Source organism: Porites lutea, chromosome 6 (genome assembly GCF_958299795.1).
Source record: "Porites lutea chromosome 6, jaPorLute2.1, whole genome shotgun sequence".
NCBI classification, from domain to species: domain Eukaryota; kingdom Metazoa; phylum Cnidaria; class Anthozoa; order Scleractinia; family Poritidae; genus Porites; species Porites lutea.
In genome coordinates this window covers 24,742,163-24,760,881 of record NC_133206.1, presented here as the reverse complement: position 1 = coordinate 24,760,881, position 18,719 = coordinate 24,742,163, and the positions used below count along the sequence as shown (strand labels likewise).

General features: G+C 40.4%; 1 protein-coding gene and 1 pseudogene across 1 annotated transcript in view; both read left to right on the top strand.

The window, feature by feature from the left end:
* Window positions 1-18,719, top strand: part of LOC140942068 (uncharacterized) — a 64,797-nt gene that overhangs the window by 13,886 nt on the left and 32,192 nt on the right. Inside the window, exons 18-23 of the mRNA XM_073391048.1 lie at window positions 6,397-6,498; window positions 6,599-6,679; window positions 6,878-6,931; window positions 16,563-16,710; window positions 17,126-17,404; window positions 18,508-18,639. Coding sequence (XP_073247149.1) covers window positions 6,397-6,498; window positions 6,599-6,679; window positions 6,878-6,931; window positions 16,563-16,710; window positions 17,126-17,404; window positions 18,508-18,639 — 796 coding nt within the window. The remainder of the gene's footprint in view (window positions 1-6,396; window positions 6,499-6,598; window positions 6,680-6,877; window positions 6,932-16,562; window positions 16,711-17,125; window positions 17,405-18,507; window positions 18,640-18,719) is intronic.
* On the top strand, window positions 2,501-3,977 carry LOC140940668 (uncharacterized; annotated as a pseudogene).

Here is an 18,719-nt window from a genome sequence, read left to right as displayed (position 1 = left end):
GGGGGGGGGGACACAGGGTGGTCACAACCTCCCGCCTCCCGTACCTCTTACCTTTTTGTCCCTTTGTCTTCCGACTCCTGCAACGTTTAAAGATCGGAAGCCCAGTTTTAGTGTTAAAGCTGTGGCGTAATTTGTCAAAGATAGAAATTGTCACAAGTCAGTTTTCTTAAATAAACTGAGTTTTCACTAACCTGGTTATAAGGTTTGACCATCGCTTCTGACATCCCACTACAGCGACAATAGTCTCAGTCCACTGTGCAGTGTAATAGCTATTGTAGTTATCAAAAATGCATAAACATGCATTTAGCAATCCAGAAATTACCCGGATCATGCCATTTAAAAATGAAGTTGAAGAGCCAGACGTTACGGTAGAGTTCAGCACTCCTGTCTCAGCCTGTCTAGTTCCCAGCGTCTAATTTTACTGATTGTAGCCTGCGAAAACAGCCGCTATTCCCCTCTAGGGACATTTCGCGAGACGTCGTCAGCGGCGAAGAACGAGGAGAAACGGCTGCTCTCGCACTACACAAGAACTGCATGTACGTTCACCGTTTGCATTTTCAAGCGTTCAGTTTATTGCTGGTGGAGGAGTTGTTCAGCCGGTTATCAAAGTTCAATAATCCTATTCATATTTGCTTTGCTCGAAGAGTTGTATATTTCATCAAACCTCGGCTGGGAGGTTTAGCGGTTATAAATACATGACCTGTCATGATGTAAGCGTCTTGGAAAGGTTTCCAATTTCACCGGAAGTAATACTGCTTTTTTTTTTTCCCGAGTACGAATTTTCGTTTTTTCACCTTTCTGGCATGTAAAATTTTGCTTTAAGCCTCGGAGAAAGTTAAATGGAAGTCAAGAAACGTTGTTGGGTTCGTTTCTTTGACTGGATGATGAGCAGTAACAAATAACGAAAGCTTGCCTTTTTGAATTTGTCTTCCGCTTTCCGCTATCGTAGAGATTCCGCTTCCCGCCCTTTCTTCTCCTGTCTCCCGTACCCCTCCCCCCTGTTCCCCCAACTCAAACCGATCTTTAAAGATCATGATCATGGTTGTATTTTTCCAGATAAAACTTTGTCTTTTTATTCTACCCAGATTCGTTGGAAATAATCCAAGTTTATGCTTAAGAAGTGGCGTCTCACCTTTTAGTCTCAACTTGTTCTACCCATCGTATCAAAGACCCAGGAAAAATGTGTTGTTCGTTAACTCAATCCGCATTTTAGATTTAAAGATTTACATCTATGCTTTGTTTTTTAAATGTCTTAAAGGACATATTGACTTTGACGCAAAGTTTTATGAGGGTCGGAATCGAAAGAAGGGGTATCGTACACGGTTCACGGGAATTAAAATCAAATAAAAATTAATGATATATAACAAACTTGAAGTTTCGATGGCATCATGTCATCATTATCAAAAGATAAGAAATTAACATTACTCGCGATAGTATTTATGAAAAAAAGAAAGCGCGAAAAGTGCATGTAAATTTAAGCGTGAAAATGGACAAATTACTATTGAATAAAAAGTTTTGCACGGAGGAAGTCCGCTTAAGTGTTGAGCTTAGGTCTTTTATCTCTTAGAATATCAACATCTTGTATATCAAACACTCTAGTTTCCCTTGGTATTTCTCGAGGATTTCAAGGTTTTCGCCAAGGCTTAAGGGAATTATAACACTTTTCACGAAGTACCGTGAATTTAAGAATACCGAAGTCTACATTAGGACAAATGGTTACACTTCATTATTTGGAATCCTTTAATGTAGTGCGTATGTGCAAGGACAATAGTTTCATCGGCCTCATCAGGCAGTGACATGTACATAGACTACATAACACACTGCTCACATCTGTGGCCGGACAACTCTGACTATTCGTGCCACGGAGAAAAGCTAGTACATCTTCATCATAACTCAGGTCTTCACTCACATTAGAATATGTGTATTCTTGCACTTGTTCCGAGTCATCGGAAACGTCATGTTGATCATGCCCCTGAATGTCAGAAGGTGTAGTTTCTACATCATCTGGAAAAGGTTGAGTAGGGAAAACTACTTTCTCTGCTGAGAAATGTTACATATAGAACGGAAATGTTCCTGCCTTAAACTTTGTTGTCTCTTGACGCACGCTGCGCTGACGGACGGCCTCATCATTATCAGAAGCCCATTCTGTCATCTGGTCTTTTTGTCTGGTATTAAGCTGCCTCATTGGCCTAGGGTGCCTCATTTTTGGAATGGCATCAAGAGGTGTTGCTTGTTCGACAACTGGATAATACGATGGTTCATCTGTAAAATAGTCAGCAGTCCAAGTAAAAACTCTCTTTATGCTTTCAAAAACAGTGTGCACCAAGTTGTTGCATACTGCAAGGTGGTCTGTAGTTGGTCCTTAAGGCGGCTCATTGCATCATGATCAGGGGTCTCCACTTAGACCGTCAGGCACGTGTGAAGATAACTATGTAAGTTGGATTGAGATTGTCAAGGCACTTGTAGAGATCTTTAAGGCCCCTCAGTAAAATGCTGACAGATGACTTTGTTTGGTGGGAAATGGTTCCATGTTGACGAGCAGGCTTGCACGATTCGTCAAGTTGATCGAGTACACATTTATTTGCTTCTTGTAAGTAGCTGTGCAAAACTTCCACGTGTCTGATCGCTTCTGTTAGGGAAAGCTGTGCCATTGGTTGGTGTTTGACATGGACTGAGACTGCTTTGTTCAACAAGCCAAGATCGATGTTTTAGAAATCCAGTGGTGTCTTTGATGGACGTAATAAGCTTAACGCTACCTGCTTGTGGCGTCTGTTACAAAGATGTTCTTGTCCATCTCAACACAAAGTCATACGCCCATTCGTTGAGAGAATGATGCATCAATGGACTTGGAATTGGAATTGGAATTGAATTGGAATTCCCCTCGTACCCGTAACAATGAAGCCCTGCTCTCCAGGGGCTTTGAACTTTACTTGGTGACTTGCTGTGTCTACAAACACAATACCTCGGTCGTATGCATCAACATGAGCGCTTTCAAGACAGTCGGCAGTTCTGTTGTGCGCCAAAACGTCAACACTGAGGCTGGACTTTTAAACTCTTTCAACTCCACTAGGATTACCTTGATGAGAAATTTAGAGAACGTTATAAGCGTTGAGGCACATCTCTAAAAGCTAAAAAGTCAATTTTTGTTTTCTGCAGAGTGGAGTAAGCAGAAAGAAATTAGCATCAATTTGGCTAAAATGATTATTAACGAGTTGAACGAAAGTCCTCGCCAATTTCCGAGGCTCCTCTTACCCAGCCCAGTTCCCTTTTAAGGAATGTTTAGTTCCACATTTCACTGTTTTGTGTGCCGTGGCTTTGAAGGCCAGCAAAGCTTGAAAAGAAGAAGTTTTACATTTGCTGTTGATGCAAAAGGCGACCATTTCGTGTCGATGACGCTTAACGAAAGTATGGAAAAAAACCAAGGCGAATTTTCAGACGAACAAAGCTTTGAAAAAAACACAAAAATGTACAAAACCAGCAGCAAATCACGGCTCTCGAATTTTTTACTCTTAAAATTGTATCCTGAATGCAAAGCGCTGTTCCAATACCCTAAACGAAATTGGCGGCAAACTGACTAGAGACTCCCAGCTTCTGGGAGTAAACAAGCTGCCAGCAATGAAGAAGGAGATCAGCTTCTCTACCAATCTTTCCCTTGTTTCCACCAATCATTCAGTGAGAGCGACTGCCATAACCTTGTGGGCAAATGCTGGCCTCACAAATCATGAGGTCTTGGCAATATTTGGTCACTGCAACGAGTCGAACCTATAAGCTATCATAACATGTCGTGGGCGTAACAACTGCGTAAATGCAGCGACGCGCTCAGTTCAGTACTGGTTGATGACTAGTGAACGGAGCAGACGCTAAATCAGGTCGTAAGGCTTCCACTGCAAGAACTACAAGTTCCTTCCATAAGTCCTTCCATTGACACTTCAATCTTCACAAATCAGCACAGCACTTTGGAGGTCAAGCAGCTGTAGTTCAATCTATGCACAATCGGAAATGTTAATGTTTACAATTACAAGCCATAAATGTAATGAATTCCAGTAAAACAGCTTTTATATAAAGTTTCCAATGGGTTCAAAAACTTGTTCTTGTCAGGAGAAGTGCTGCTGTTTCTTGTTCTATGGACTGTGACGTTTTGTGAAAGTTTAGTGATCGGTCGATTACTTTTTCGGTGCGATTGTATCGTTAGTTACAATTGGCTTATGATGACTTTAGAGAGAAGACACGACTTGATCATGCTATTAATATAATTTTTTTGCTTACATGACTTCGTTCTTCCTAAGTTATTTTTTAAAAGCAATAGATTACACTTTCTATGGGTTTACTGGCGTGATAACCCACTTGGGATATTGAAAGAACACCACGCGAAAAGCTTGTACATCATTCGCCTTCGGCTCGTTGAAGTATTCAAGAGGATTGTCTCGAGTCTTGACCAGGATACTCAGACTGGCATTGTCAACTTGGATTTATATAAGGCCTTCGATTCAGTTTGCCATGCGAGGTTTCAGTGAAGCAAATTGAAATCAGTGGTCTTTCACTTGACTCGTTCCAAAATTACCTCAATTAGACGAAGCAGTGTGATGTGATAATTGGTTGCCATTTTTCATGGGCCTATGTTGTGCTCATAATTTGACTTTAACTGGATTTTGCAATTGAAAATAAGAAATTAAAAACTGCAGGGAGGCTCATTTTTTTTACTCTTTTATCCTTTCTTGCAACTGAAAAATCATAAGGCAAATATCGACGCGCGGGCGTGGTGTATTGTCATTTATAACCCACTGATTAATTTTCGCGCGTTTTTGGCTATTTTAAGTTACGTAGTTGCAAATTGCAATTTGAGTCATCCTTTATTATCAGGCCTTTTATAACTCAAATAAATTCCGGTCAGTTAAACCTGTTCTTACAGCTGGGCCTCATTAGCTCTTTCTTTTCTTACTATGACTTTCCCAGCTTCCACCACCCGCAGCAACAAAGCCAGGATTTGTCAACAGTCCACTAACGTAAATCCTTCAACTGCTCCAGATTTTCCAGATTCTTTGTTTCATAGCCCTAATTACTTTTCTAGCCCTTGCAGCGGCAGTTAATGATATGGTTGCCCTGCATTATCTTTACTTTACCATTAGAAACGTTTCGTTGAGTGGTGCTTTTTCAAGTTTTGATCTTTGGGGCGTTGCGACAGTTCATTTAACATGAGAACTTTTTGAAGCCCCGGTCCAATCACGGTTTCAAAAAAAAATTTCAACCAGTCAATGTACTTGTTTGTGCCACAAGCACGCACGCTCACGTCTTGTTTTTGTTTTTATTTCTCTGTCAACATGCTAGAGATGTAAAAATTTAGTCAGAGGAATATAAAATAAATAAACCTATTTCTGGCTTGCTAGTATATCGGATGTAAGTTCTCCTGGCTGAGGGATTGTCCTCAAAGTTTTTGTCACATTTGTCCGAGGAGCGAAAGCCTCTCAAACGCGGGCACTATCCTCCGATATACCAGCCGCCCGAAAGGGGTTATTTACTAAATAAATACTCGTCCTCCGATTTCTTACCATATGACCCAGAAAAGCGGTGGGTTATAAATTAACATATATAGTGTAGTAGGTTCTAGTAATTTTTCCTGTTGTCACACCACTACCGTATTAGACGTTTCTGAGCGACGCCGTTAACCAGAAGTGAGTTTTTTGCTTTTAAAATACCGTGGAGCTACCAAATTTGTATTGCTAAGTTTCTTTGCTCTTATAAAAGTGAGCCTTTTTAGTCTCGCTTGCGTAAGCAGCGAGACTCATAATCTGCAACGCGTTTTCCGTCGTATTTTGTACACAAATCACAAATGAAAAAAAACTACATGTTACAAATGCTGTATTCTCGCACATATTTGACATGGCTGTTGAAACATTTTCTGCTGTTATTGGAAAGAATGTATTCCTTTAACTCTAACTTTTATTAATTTCTTCCTGTGATATTATTCTTCTCGTTTTCGAGAAAAAAAAAGATTAGTAAGCACTTTTTGATTTGCAAATAAGCAAAATAAGCCCTGATCTTTCAAGTACATATTGTAATTTAAAATATTACGTTTCCAGTCAGCGAGGAAACCACAATGTAAGCCACACTTATATTTGTCAAGTTGCAGGGGGCGGGGGGTTGGGGGGGACGGCAAGAACAACAAATTTTACAAAAATGCATTGAATTCGCCTTATGTGAGATTCAACGTTTGAACTGGGCCTCAGTTGATTGACTTTCAATTCCAAATCATGAGTCAGCCGCACCTCTTCGGCAAAAATTATACACGTCAAATATAACCAATTATCTTCATTCCTTAATGGAAACCAGTTTTTGTTGATTAGGACTCGCCAGCCTAAAACAAACAGTTACTCATATCTTAACTCATAACTTCCTCAGATATGCCTTGCTAAAGATCCCTGCTGCGAACCACACAACTGTGTCCTGAAAAAAGACGCCCAATGTAGTGATTTACATCACACATGCTGTCAGGGATGCCTGGTAAAGTTCGTTATTATTATTATTATTATTATATTTCTTGGATTTGAGCGTTAATGAAGAACAAAGGCAATGCCGTTTCTTTTTGTATGATATTTTTTAGTACAAAAAACAAGGAACATTATGCCGTGGAGTAAAGACAGATTGCGATGTGCCAGAATATTGCCCTGGGGATTCTAGAGACGTAAGTACAGTATCAAAATTTTTACCTCCTCTCATAAAATTACCTTGAGTATTATAACTCGACTTTCTTCTAATTTATTAGACAATAGGTTGGAAAAAGGATTCACCTGCATAATCTGTTAAGTTCTGTTTAATGACGAGCACTCGATTATTATTATCAGGATTTTTTAAGGGGGTTAATGGTGATTTTATTTTTCAGTGTCCAGCAGATAGCTTTATTCTCAATGGATATCCTTGTAATCAGACCAAAACGGTATGTTACAAACAAATGCCAGCTTCAGATTCTCAACTATTACCTGTCCATGGAACTTAGTGTGGTTATTAAAGATGAGGGTGAATCATCCTGATCATCCATGCACCTTTGAGACGGATGTTGTACGTTGCTAGAATCAGTCTACTTTAGATGAGTGCCGTTGCTTAACAATACCTATGATATGTAAGTGGAAAGGATCCTTTCTGCGCATTTGAATAAGGAACCTAAGAGGTTGAAAAAGAACCTGAAAAAATTTAGGCATAAGAACCCCGAACTTTGCGATTACCAAACGCAACGCCAATCAAGCCAACTGGAGAACAGGCCATTGTCAGTTCGTAATATACCCAATGGTGGAAATGACATCAATGGAAATATAAAAAATGAGTTGTCTTTTGAACTACTTGATCCAAGATCATTTCCCCTTTCGTATCTCTATCTGCAGTTCACATTGGCCTGTTTTCCAGTTGGCTTGATTGGCTTATAAAAAGAGATAGATCGTTGCGTCTGGTCACCGCAAAGGTCAGGGTTCGATTTCCCGTCAAAATTTTTTCAGGTCAGTCTTTTTCAACGCGCTTAGGTTGTTTATTCAACTGCGAGGATCATTTCCTCTTTCATATCTTTATCCACAGTTCAAAATATGACTAGTTTTCTAAATTACCATTCAATAATTACGATATAGCTTAATTGATCACAGATAACGATTTGCTCATTTGCTTACTATGCATTTTCTCACGCTGCATCTGCAAAGGAAACCACAATTAACTTACATCGTAATGTAAGGGAACTAACGATAGCATAACCAAGATTTAGCAAAAAAAGTAATGTAAGCGACATAAACATCTGTGGAGCTAAGCAAGCAAGCTGCCCTAGTGCTTTGTAAGAAATGAAAACTGTGGTTGTACAAAATCCTTCACCAGTTCTGCCTTGTTTTGTTTCTTTCAAAAATAAATCCGGCCCCTTTTTTCAAAAATCTTACTTCGGACTGCTAGGACTGATGATCTCCGTTTCATTGGGAGCTTTCCTCACTAGGGCTGCCCTCTGATAACTCATTTTCAAATGATTAATTAATTAATCATTGATTTATTAACGTATTATAACGACACAATCCTCAGTTAAAATACAGCGTTTATAAATAAACAACACATCTTTAATCTCAGATACAGTCTCATTACAACTACTTCGCACATGGTTATTAGCGGAGCTCTCGCGCGCGAAGCGCGCCAGCGGAGCACCATGGGTAAGAAAATGAAGTAATCTACCTATGCGAGAAAATTTGGTAATCACGTGACCGTACACCGCCCGAGAGACCGTCGGTCCGCTCCACAGGCATACCAATGTAAAATAACTTAATCAACAGGTATGGCAACCCAAATGCAACTCGAGGTTATTTTGGCGGGAAATCGCATAGCCACCGGCGTCTTTTAAAGCAGAGACAACAATAGAGTCAATAAAGACGAAAACAGAAAGCGAAAATTGTTTCTGTATAGGTGGTTTTCACATGACGTCATCGCCGCCATGCTGGTGGACGGTAAACAAAAGATCGCTCATTAGATCGTTTTGTTTGTCCACCAGCATTTGTTCATTTCACCATTGTTATTTGTGTCTCCCGAGACTGCATGAAAACCACCTATCAGTGTTGTCTAAAGTATTAAGCTTAGATATATTGTCATGTCCACAAATTTGGAATATAGAACAAGAGAAAGACAGAGAAATAGAGAAAGTGGGCAGCAGGCCAGCGAAGCTCAACGAGAAAAAGAGTGACAGGGATTTAGAGCGAGAGATAAAAAACCGAAGGAGACATTTTTTTGTTGGAAGAACAACATGAAAATTTTGTAGCGGTGACAAAATAAGAAATGCTAGCGGCCACCATTGTAAGGTGAAAATAAGCGGCTGTGAAAAAAAGTGAACGGGGACAAGTACGACATTTCCTCCATATGCATAAAACGTGTAACTAAGAAGTTTATGGAAGTTTCGCGTTGTAGTCGTGCAAAACAACGGCAAAGAAATGTACGAAAAAGTGTGCTTCACGTGCAAAGATTCTTTTGCTAATTAGACCTATTGTTGTTTTTCACTGTTTTCTGGGGTTGCATGCCTTCGCCGCTTAGCATTACACGGTTTTATATATGTATATTTTTAAATTTTTATTGTTTTTACAAACATAATGCTGACCTACTTACATAGTACTTACTTAGTTACATAAAGCTTTAATACCTACTTACATATAACTTGCTAAGTTAAATACTACTAACTTACATAATATTAACTTACAAGATAATGCTTACAAAACAGGAGCCGATGAGTTGGAGCGTGTTACAAAATAATGAAAAAAGAATTCTAATACAACTAATTACTAACTTACTATATATTAACGAAGAGTTTTGTTTGAACAAACTATAAATATTATCGAGAGCTTGGCTTTTAGCCCTGGCTAAATCTATATGTTAGGTCATATGTCTGGTGACTCACTCAACCTAGCAAGTTCGCCTAGCACTACACTACTACCCCGCTTTTTATTTTTAAATAAGTGCTTAAAAGCACTGTCCAAGTGCTGGTCCACTATTTTGCATATCACTTCCGACTGATCCGAAACAACATCAATTAAACACAACAGACCAAGAGTCTATAAAGACTGTTTATTAACATGCCAGATGTCTACAGTTCTTAGGACTTGAATGGCATTAACCTGTACATATCTAGTTGCCGAGACAGTCTTATAATGCTTGTCATTCCACGAAAACCTTAGTTTAATCAGTCATCCGAGTCCAGCATCGACTTAGTGTCTTTCGCTGCCTTGAGGGTCTGCTACAAACACTGGAATCACTCCCAGGTAAACATTGTACAGTCCACTGATGATCAGCTGTTTGACAGCCGACACCCTCCAGATTTGGGCATCCGCAACAGAAGTTATCAATTCCGCACGAGGATCAGGTTCCCTCACAGCCTCGTCACCGTTATCATCCTCCAGATTTGGGCATCTGCAACAGAAGTTGTCAATTCCGCACGAGGATCAGGTTCCCTCACAGCCTCGTCACCGTTATCATCCTCAATGCAATCAGCATTCCGAAGTCTAGGGGAAACATCATCCTTGCCTCCTTCGGTAAATTATGTTTCTACAAGCTCAACACCCTCTCTCCTTAACCAGAGCTGACTGTCGTCTACAAAACCTGAAGAATCCACATCTGTTGTCTCTCTCCTCTCTTCTCTCGGGCTCGATAACTGCGTCTATCGTTTAGGAATCCATCTTTTGGGGTCCCAGGTAAGTCGTTAATCTGTCTGAATGAACGACCTTGTGCTCGGCCTTTCGGTACACAATATCCGACAGCAATGATATAGATAGAGTCCTTCCCAAGGACAGTTAAGTTTGGCGCCAAACAGAACCACCAACAACAAATGGTCTACCAGCGAGCCGTTTGTTGTAGTTCAGCTTCTGCTCAAATGAAGCCTTGCCAAATCGTGCGCTCTCGCCGATCTCTTTTGAATAGCTTAAGCATAGCCCGTCTGGAGTGTTTATTCATCAGGAGGTCTCTCAGTTATGACATCCAGGGGAACGTCCATATACCTATACAACATCAAGAGGTTAGGCGAAACTCCTGTTTAATCATGAACAAGCAACTCAACAGGCCATCATGGAAGCTTGAAGTTGTAGATCTCCGTCCGTTTGGTCCTGCTGGATCTTCTTGCAGACTTCAGCAAACACCTGGTTATTCTTTGCCGGCTTCTTTGCTACGAATAATAACTTTGACATTAGAACCTGCTTCTTGTTGTTCCCTCAAGAAGGTGGAAGTCCAGGTTGGCCCCAAACTTGGCCGTGGTACAAGGATCACCAGCAGGTTCTTCACAACTCACAGGTTGCTCGTTGTCCTGGTCCTGCATCACAGTTTGAACACCCACATCGACAAGAGACACTCGTTTCTTTCACTTCCAACCCTTACACCACTTACAACGGATATCACAAGATCTTCAAGAAAGTGCATCGGCATTCAGGTGTCGCTGTCCTGGTCGATACTGGATATCGAAGCCGAAAGTACTCAAGAATACGATCCAACGTGCAATCTGTCCCTCGGGATCTTTGGCCTGGACAGCAAAGTGCAAATGGGCATAATAAGTCCTTGTACCTTGCAGGTAATGCCGGTTTTGCTTACCAAACCCAACCATTGCAAGAGCTCACGACGGATCACACAATAGTTCCTTTCAATGTCCGACTGTTGCAAACGCAATGGGATTTTCTTGCCCGTCCTGAAACTGTGATAACCCTGGGCTAATTCCGTGGTCTGATGCATCGGTGTCTAGCACAAACTTTCCATCCCTGGTCGGGTAGACCAGAACGCTACCGAAAGTAAGGAAACCCTTCATTCTGTCAAAAGCCAACTGATCACATTTGTCTGTCCAAACTAATTCCGTATTGGTTTCGGTAAGCTTGTACAGTGGCTTATCTGTGGTCGAGAAATCAGGGACGAATAGGCGGTGAAAGAGGCAAGTCCAAGAAAACTTTTGACCTCGATCCGTGCTGTTTTCCGGGTTGGGCCAGGTGAAAACTTTCTCCACCTTTTCAGGGTCTGCAGCGATGCCTTCGTCTATGATCACATATCCGAGGCGCGAAACCCATTTCTGGAAGAGGAAACATTTATTTGGCTTAAGCTTTAGTCCTGCCCTGGCTAGTCGCTCGAACACCTCTTTCAACCGCTCTAATTCTTTTTCAAACGCGCGTCCCATAATTATCACATCAACAAGACAGAACAAGCAAATCTTTCAATGTAGGCGTTTCAAAACACGTTCCATCAATATGGCAAAGTTACTGTATGCGTTGTAGAGGCAAACATCTATTGGTACAAGCCACTTGAAGTTACGAATGCTGGCTTCTTCTCTGTGTTTGCATCGTTTGCAACTTGCCACTAACCGGAAGCAAGATCCAAGGTTGTGAACAATCGTGAGCCACTTAAAGCAGCAAGAGAATGATCAAATCGCGGCAAGGGGAAGGCATCCTTTACCGTCACTGCATTTAGATGGCGAAAGTCCACGCAGAGCCTTTGGCTGGCGTCCTGTTGGTTGCTAGCACAACCGGAAAAGACCAGGGGCTAGACGAATCTTTCACCTTTCCCCGCTGTAGGAGGTCAGTGACTTGTCGTTCTATCTCATCATGTTTCCGTGCTGAAGTTCGCCGGGGTTGTATTGGGAACGGAAGTGCATTGCCCGTTTAGATTCTGTGCTGGACCATGTGCGTGGTGCCTACAATCAGCCACAAAATTGTTGAGACATTGTACTCATATAGGGTAACTTCAGAGAACAAAAGAATCCACATCCCTCCCCTGTCCCCTCTGTTCAAAGCTGGGTGTTTGTTGTTTCCTTTAGGTAGCTCGAACATCGGAACAACATTGCATGGAGAGGATGGTGGAGGAAAAGCTATATTTCCTACTTTTGAAGTAAGTAAAACGTAAAAAAGCCCAGTTTAGGGTGAAGTGTCTCAACTCATTTTGTTGCCGATTGTCTAAATCGAAATCTGTGCACTGTTGTCCTATTAGCACCGGTTAAGAGACGATAACTAGTTGAGATTACTATATTCACCGGGTCGTTTTTAAGAAGAAAGATAGGATATCCATATAATCGCGTTGCTGTATTTTTCGAGAGAAAATTAGTTTTACCAATCTTTGTATTCGGTAGTGTTTTCCAGTAATTATGCAGCATACCCACGAACTGAACGATTTATTTTCCTCTGATGACTAAGTGTGGTCGTTAGGAATCCATGGCAAATAATATATTGTTTTTGAATATGTCCCTAGTGAGTTCGAAGTGTTTATTCAAAGTTTGGCTATTAGATAAGGGTGTGGTCAACGATAAAATAGCCATGATTTTTATGCCCTGGAGAATTATCAGGAAAAATATTCCAACTTCTAACGCACAAAAAAAGCTGCATAGCATCGCTAAATCTGTGCAGTGGATTCGTTGCCCATATACCCATAAGAGTCTTTGGAGAATGCACTTTACGGTAGAAACTATGAGGTTAGGAGGAGACGGGCCACGAGTAAACACGAGTAACCAGCTTTCTTCTGACTGATAAGGTAATCTAATTATTTTATTTTATACTTTTCTTGGTTACTCGTGAAAATTCCACCTAAACAGCAATTTTAGCGATTGTAATTGTTCTACTGCCTAGCAATCAATTTAGTTTTCTATCCTTTTCACCTCGTTTTTTGTTTCGATAAAGGAGAGAATAAGAAATCATTAGAAAATCGTGCATGAAGTGCCACATCGCATCATGTCAAGACATGCTAAGCGTGACACGAAATGTCACCCACTGAAACTAAAGAAATCGCCTTATTCTAATTGTTCAAAAATAGGCACGTTGAAGTCAAACATAGCAAATAAAAAGCCACCAGGGGTCTTACATCCCAGCATGAAGAAAGTAGTTGAATTAGTTTTCTTAAGGATGTATGGCCACTTTTGTGATCCAGACAATCGGCAACAAAACTGTTGAGACATTGTACTCAAATAGGGTAACTTCAGAAAACATAAGAATCCGCACTCCTCCCCTGTCCCCGCCGTTCAAATTTGGGGTCTTTGTTGTTTTCTATAGGTAGCTCGAACATCGGCACAACATTGCATGGAGAGGATGGGGGAGGAAAAGCTATATTTCCTACTCTTGAAGTCAGTAAAACGTAAGAAAAGCCCAGTTTGGGGCGATGTGTCTCAACTTATTTTGTCGCCGATAGTAAGTCCCTGTCTCAAATTGAGAATATGTTTGTAATTGAAGAGCAACTCCTGCAGTATCTCAGTTTCACTGTTTTTTCAGTAATCAGTGCTTCTCTCAAGGAGTTCCTGCACGGCCTCCGGTAGAGTTGTATCAACAGCTTTTTGTGACACATGCTCATTCATTACTCTAGCTTGGTCCATAGCACTGTCATGTTTCTCTTCATTAAGGCTCTAGTGAGGTGACTGGCTTAGCTAGGGAAATCACAGTCTCAGCAGCTAAGTAAAAAACTTCATTAGAATCATTAAAAACACTTAAAGGGACCGCTCTGTCCTCCCTAACATCAACCTGAGTCCTTGCAACATAGAGTTCCTCTTGTTGCAAATATTAGTTCAGGCACGGTTCTAACAATCGCATGCCTAATTGAGATGACTCTGGATCTAAGTTAAATGAACGCTCGTGAACGATTCCTGGAACGAGCACCTCAGTGGTCCATCATGGTTGACCAACGAACCATACATTTGGACCTATGGGTTGGTTCTTAAAATCAGAAAAAATCAAATACTTTGCCATTAATGGACACTTGATTTTTTACAGTGTCAATACGTGAATCAACTTTTGACAGGAATTCCATACACAAAACGCTCTCATCCTCAACCTCAGCAACAATTACATGAATTTTAAACTTGCTGTTACCCAGGCGCACTACAACATGTCCCACACCATAAGTTTTCGCTTGTTAACCATCAGCAAGAGCAATGGCAGAATTCAACGAACTCAAATTGAACTTGCTAACACCATCAGGTAAAAAATCATAAACCTTGAACGACAAAACTGAACTAGAAGAAGCAGTGTCTTTCAACCACACAACACGAGATCCTCCAAGAAAGCCTGGCAAATAAAGGCCTCGTAATTTTCCATTAACATGTGACCGTTCCATGCGTGTATCAGGAAATGTTATTTCCTCCTTTGACGATGGCTGAGAGAAAGCATTGTTCACATCATTACCAGGTATTGGCATTTAGGCATCCCCTTCGCCCGTGGACGATAACCTTTGGGCAGTTACGACGATAATAAAGACCAAATTCTTTGCAATTCCAGTATTAACCATTTCGCTTGGAGTAACGTGAAGGAGGTTGTCGTTGTTGGCTACCAGAGGTGTTCAGAGATCATGACTAGGAGAGCTACTGGATCTGCTCAACTTGGGGTAGCTGGCTGAGTCTCCTGATGTTTTTTTGCACTCGAATGTCAGAATGTAACAATTCGTCCAATTGAGCTTTAAAAAAATCAGGTTCTTTATCAATTTCATACACAGAGAGAACCGTAGGGGAGCTTCTTTGCCCATTTCCACCCACGACGAAACGCCTCGAGCTCACAAGCCAGCGACAGGGCTTCATTTAGGGTGCTTGAATTATTTGTACGTCATTTAAGCCTGTCGTCTTCATCCTTGAGTGCATCAATAAAGTGCTGAACTAAGGGGAAGTCCTAATAAGCTAGACTAGACATAGACCGAACATCTGCTGCAAGAACTTGAAAACTTTCGTTTTCCATTTGGCGACGGTTTTGAATACTCATTTGATGTACGTTTTCAACACCAAAGCGCAGCTCCAATTTTTAAACAGTTTATCTTGGCGTAATTTCGACAATCGCTAGCATACATACCATTAAGCTCTTTTTTTGCTTCTCCTCGAAGGCCTGCGGCAAGGAATAAAGCAGCTTCTTCTTGGCTGCAGCTACTAACAACAGAGAAACGCTCAAAGTGTTTAGAATAATAACGTAACAACGAGTGCCATCATAATCCGCAGGATTTTTAACAGGCTTGTTAAATTTTCGGGGATGTGTAAACAAATCAGTGGAATTCCTATCCTGTTGACTCTCTCGATGCGAACGGGTTTGCGGAGTGAAATCGGTAACATGCATTGCTAATATTTACTGCTGGATCTACAGATGAAACGGACTCTGGAGTGAACGGGTTCCCCAGTTTACAAGGATTAACTGACGTCGAAAAACTCATTCCTTTGAATCTTGAATCCATAAGTGAGTTTTTGGCCATTGAAAACGGGCGAAACCATGATAGCAAACACACGAAGAGACTTTGAATGCAAAACAACTCAAAAATATGAAATTCCGTCACGCAAACCCTTGAAATATCGCCATTGAACACAGATATACATGAAGTTTGTCCCTGTTTTCCGCTCCCGCCATTTTAACGCCACAATCCTCAGTTAAAACAAGGCGTTTATAAATGAGCTACAGATTTTAAGATAAAGTCACATTTGAACTACTTCGCACATTGTTATTACGCCATATGACTTACTCAGATGGGTACACGCGGGTTTGCCTAGCGATACAGTATTATCTATTTCATCGGTTACCGGGGCTGTTTCTCATACGTCTCGGTGACTCTTCAAGCCTGAAACTATAATATAGGTTCTAGCCCCCTTACCAGTCCACTTTGTTTCTTTAACTGATAATTTTATTGATCTTTTTCGGTTAAAACCTCAATCTGGAATGTAAACACAACAAACATAAAGCGGCCTCCAGGGCGGGGTAATCTTCGGGACCTTTCAAGATGCAGGCCCCACATCCGAAAAAGTATACTTTATTATCGGTTATTCAGTGAATTTGAGGTTCGTCAAATTACCGCCTGATTGCGCCAACGCTTCTATAACGCTTAAGAATCCAATTTCCGCTTATTTTCTTCGTCTTCAATCCTAACGAATCCCCCCCAAAACTTAAGAATCTAGTCTTGATGCTACAAAGAAACGCATTATTAGCTATGGACTGAAGTTTCTGCAAAGGTTAGATCTAGAAATGTTGCTTTTAATTTCGCACGAGCAGAAGTACTACGATCAATTCGCTTAAACGGCTATACAACACGAGCTTGAAAACTAGCAACTGGTTTTAAAGTATACGCTTATCGAAAACAACACACTTGTTTTGAAGGTGGTTCAAGGAAGTACAAATTACTACAGCGTATTTAAGAGAGATTTAAACCCTCATATCGACGCTCGATTTATTCGTATCAGCCCTCAGTACTGGAAAGGATATCCATGTCTCAGAACCGACTTTTTGGGATGCAATCCAGGTGAAGGTACGTACCAGACTTCCAGTGAAAATGACAATTTTTAGGGATACGAAATGATATCTTCTAACAGGAAATCTAACAGGGCAAGGGAAAATGAATGGATGGATGAACCAACCCATACTTAATTACTTGTAGTGTGTGAGAGCGTAGTGGCCACCGAAACCTCGGATCAGCAGATGGGACCAAGCGTTGTTGTCTCGTTTTCTAATGAGACAAGGACCTTTCGCTTCACACAGGTTTTTGACTAGGTACCAACGACATTCTACTCGGAGAAACGTGTAGTGGATCAGAATCTCATCCAGGGGGATCAGTAATACTCCTTAGTACTTCGCCGCGCCACTACTAGTTTTAAAACCTCTGGTGATTTGTCACTTTAGTATAAAATGGCTCTAACTTAAAAATTACTTTTCTCGTACGACAGCTAGCCCGACTGCTCCAACTCCATTGAAATCCTACGGACTGAATTATTGCGTCACACCATCAAATAAGACATGCTCACCAGTCAATAACGATCATCTGATATATGTGGCTGGTGATAAGTGTGAAGACAGTCATCTTCAATTTTCATTGGATTCGAATGGTGTGTTACGTCACAGTTGTAGTCGGAAAATGGTGTGTCCAGAAAATGGTAACAACGGTGCAAAGATTTTGCTCAGCGATAGTTGCACGACCGACTTCTCAAAATTTGAGAGGACAACAGGTTTGTGTAGTCTATTTTGTACTCACTTTATCATCAGGTTTATAAAGTTAACGCTAAAAAGTCACGACGTTTCGACCTGTCCGAGTTCATTTTTCAAGTACGAGTAAATATAAAATGTCGTTAATTTTCAAGGTTAACCTTTATCGCAAACCTTATCATCTGAGCTCTTGACAGCCAAATTATAACTCTATTTCTAACGTAATTTTTATTACCTCGATAGTTTCATTGATACGTTTTCAAGAAAATACAGGAAAAGTAATGTTTTCAGGTCCCTGCTTTCTCAGCACAAAGAATTTTAAAAAAACATACTTTAGGCGGACTATCCGAAAAATTGACAGGTCTAGAGTATGTTTCTTTATAAGCTGTTTCATGACCTCCTTGCACCTTATGCTCTTTCTGTTGACACCAAAATGTTTAAAGACCTTTATTACGACGGTTATTACTTGGTGTTACGGTGCACGAATTTATGCTAATTAGTATAAACCATTACGACATTTATCAAAATTCAAACAGTGGGAACCGCCACCACATTGAGTGTAACGTAAATAAAACCTCTCAAAAGATAAGAAGAGGGAATAAATAACATAGGTAACGCAAAAAAAAAAAAGAGACACGGAAGGACAAATAAAACAAATTTTATGAGAATTCACCCCCTTTACAAAAGTGTTAGCCAAACAGTCTGAAAAATGATAATATCATGTTTTGAAGACGCATTGTTAGACACATAGCTGTGACTTTTACAAGTAATCATTTTTACTCAACAAGTGAATAAGCAATTCTTTTTACGCAAAATAGACAGCCGTAAGACCTCTCCTTTTAAATTAATCTGTTGGAACGTTATAAGATACTGTAAGAGAGAACTCAGTACTGGTAATAGAGGCGGAACTTGTATGACATTGAACTAAATTAAATAATAATTGAACTAAATTAAATAATAATTGAACTAAATTAACTATTTTTTTTTGCAGAATAATGTAGTGCAGGATTCTAATTAAGAACGGGAAAACTCTTTTTAAGAAAACTGTTGAAAAAGGCATACCGATGAAGCAGAAAGCTTTTTTAGTACGTAACGACACAATAACAAAGTACACTTAATTTGTCAGAGAAAACTCTTAAGCATGTCTCGACTGGAAAATGCCTTCACACTTCTGGTGGATGGCCTGGTAATGGTCGAACGTTAGTATTGTGGTCTGGATGTGAGGCAGAAAGGCTTCAGATTTGGTTTGTAAAACAAGGTAATAATAGAATTATAATAACAATCATAATTATAATGGTAATAACAGTAACAGGTACGATAATGATACTAATAATGATA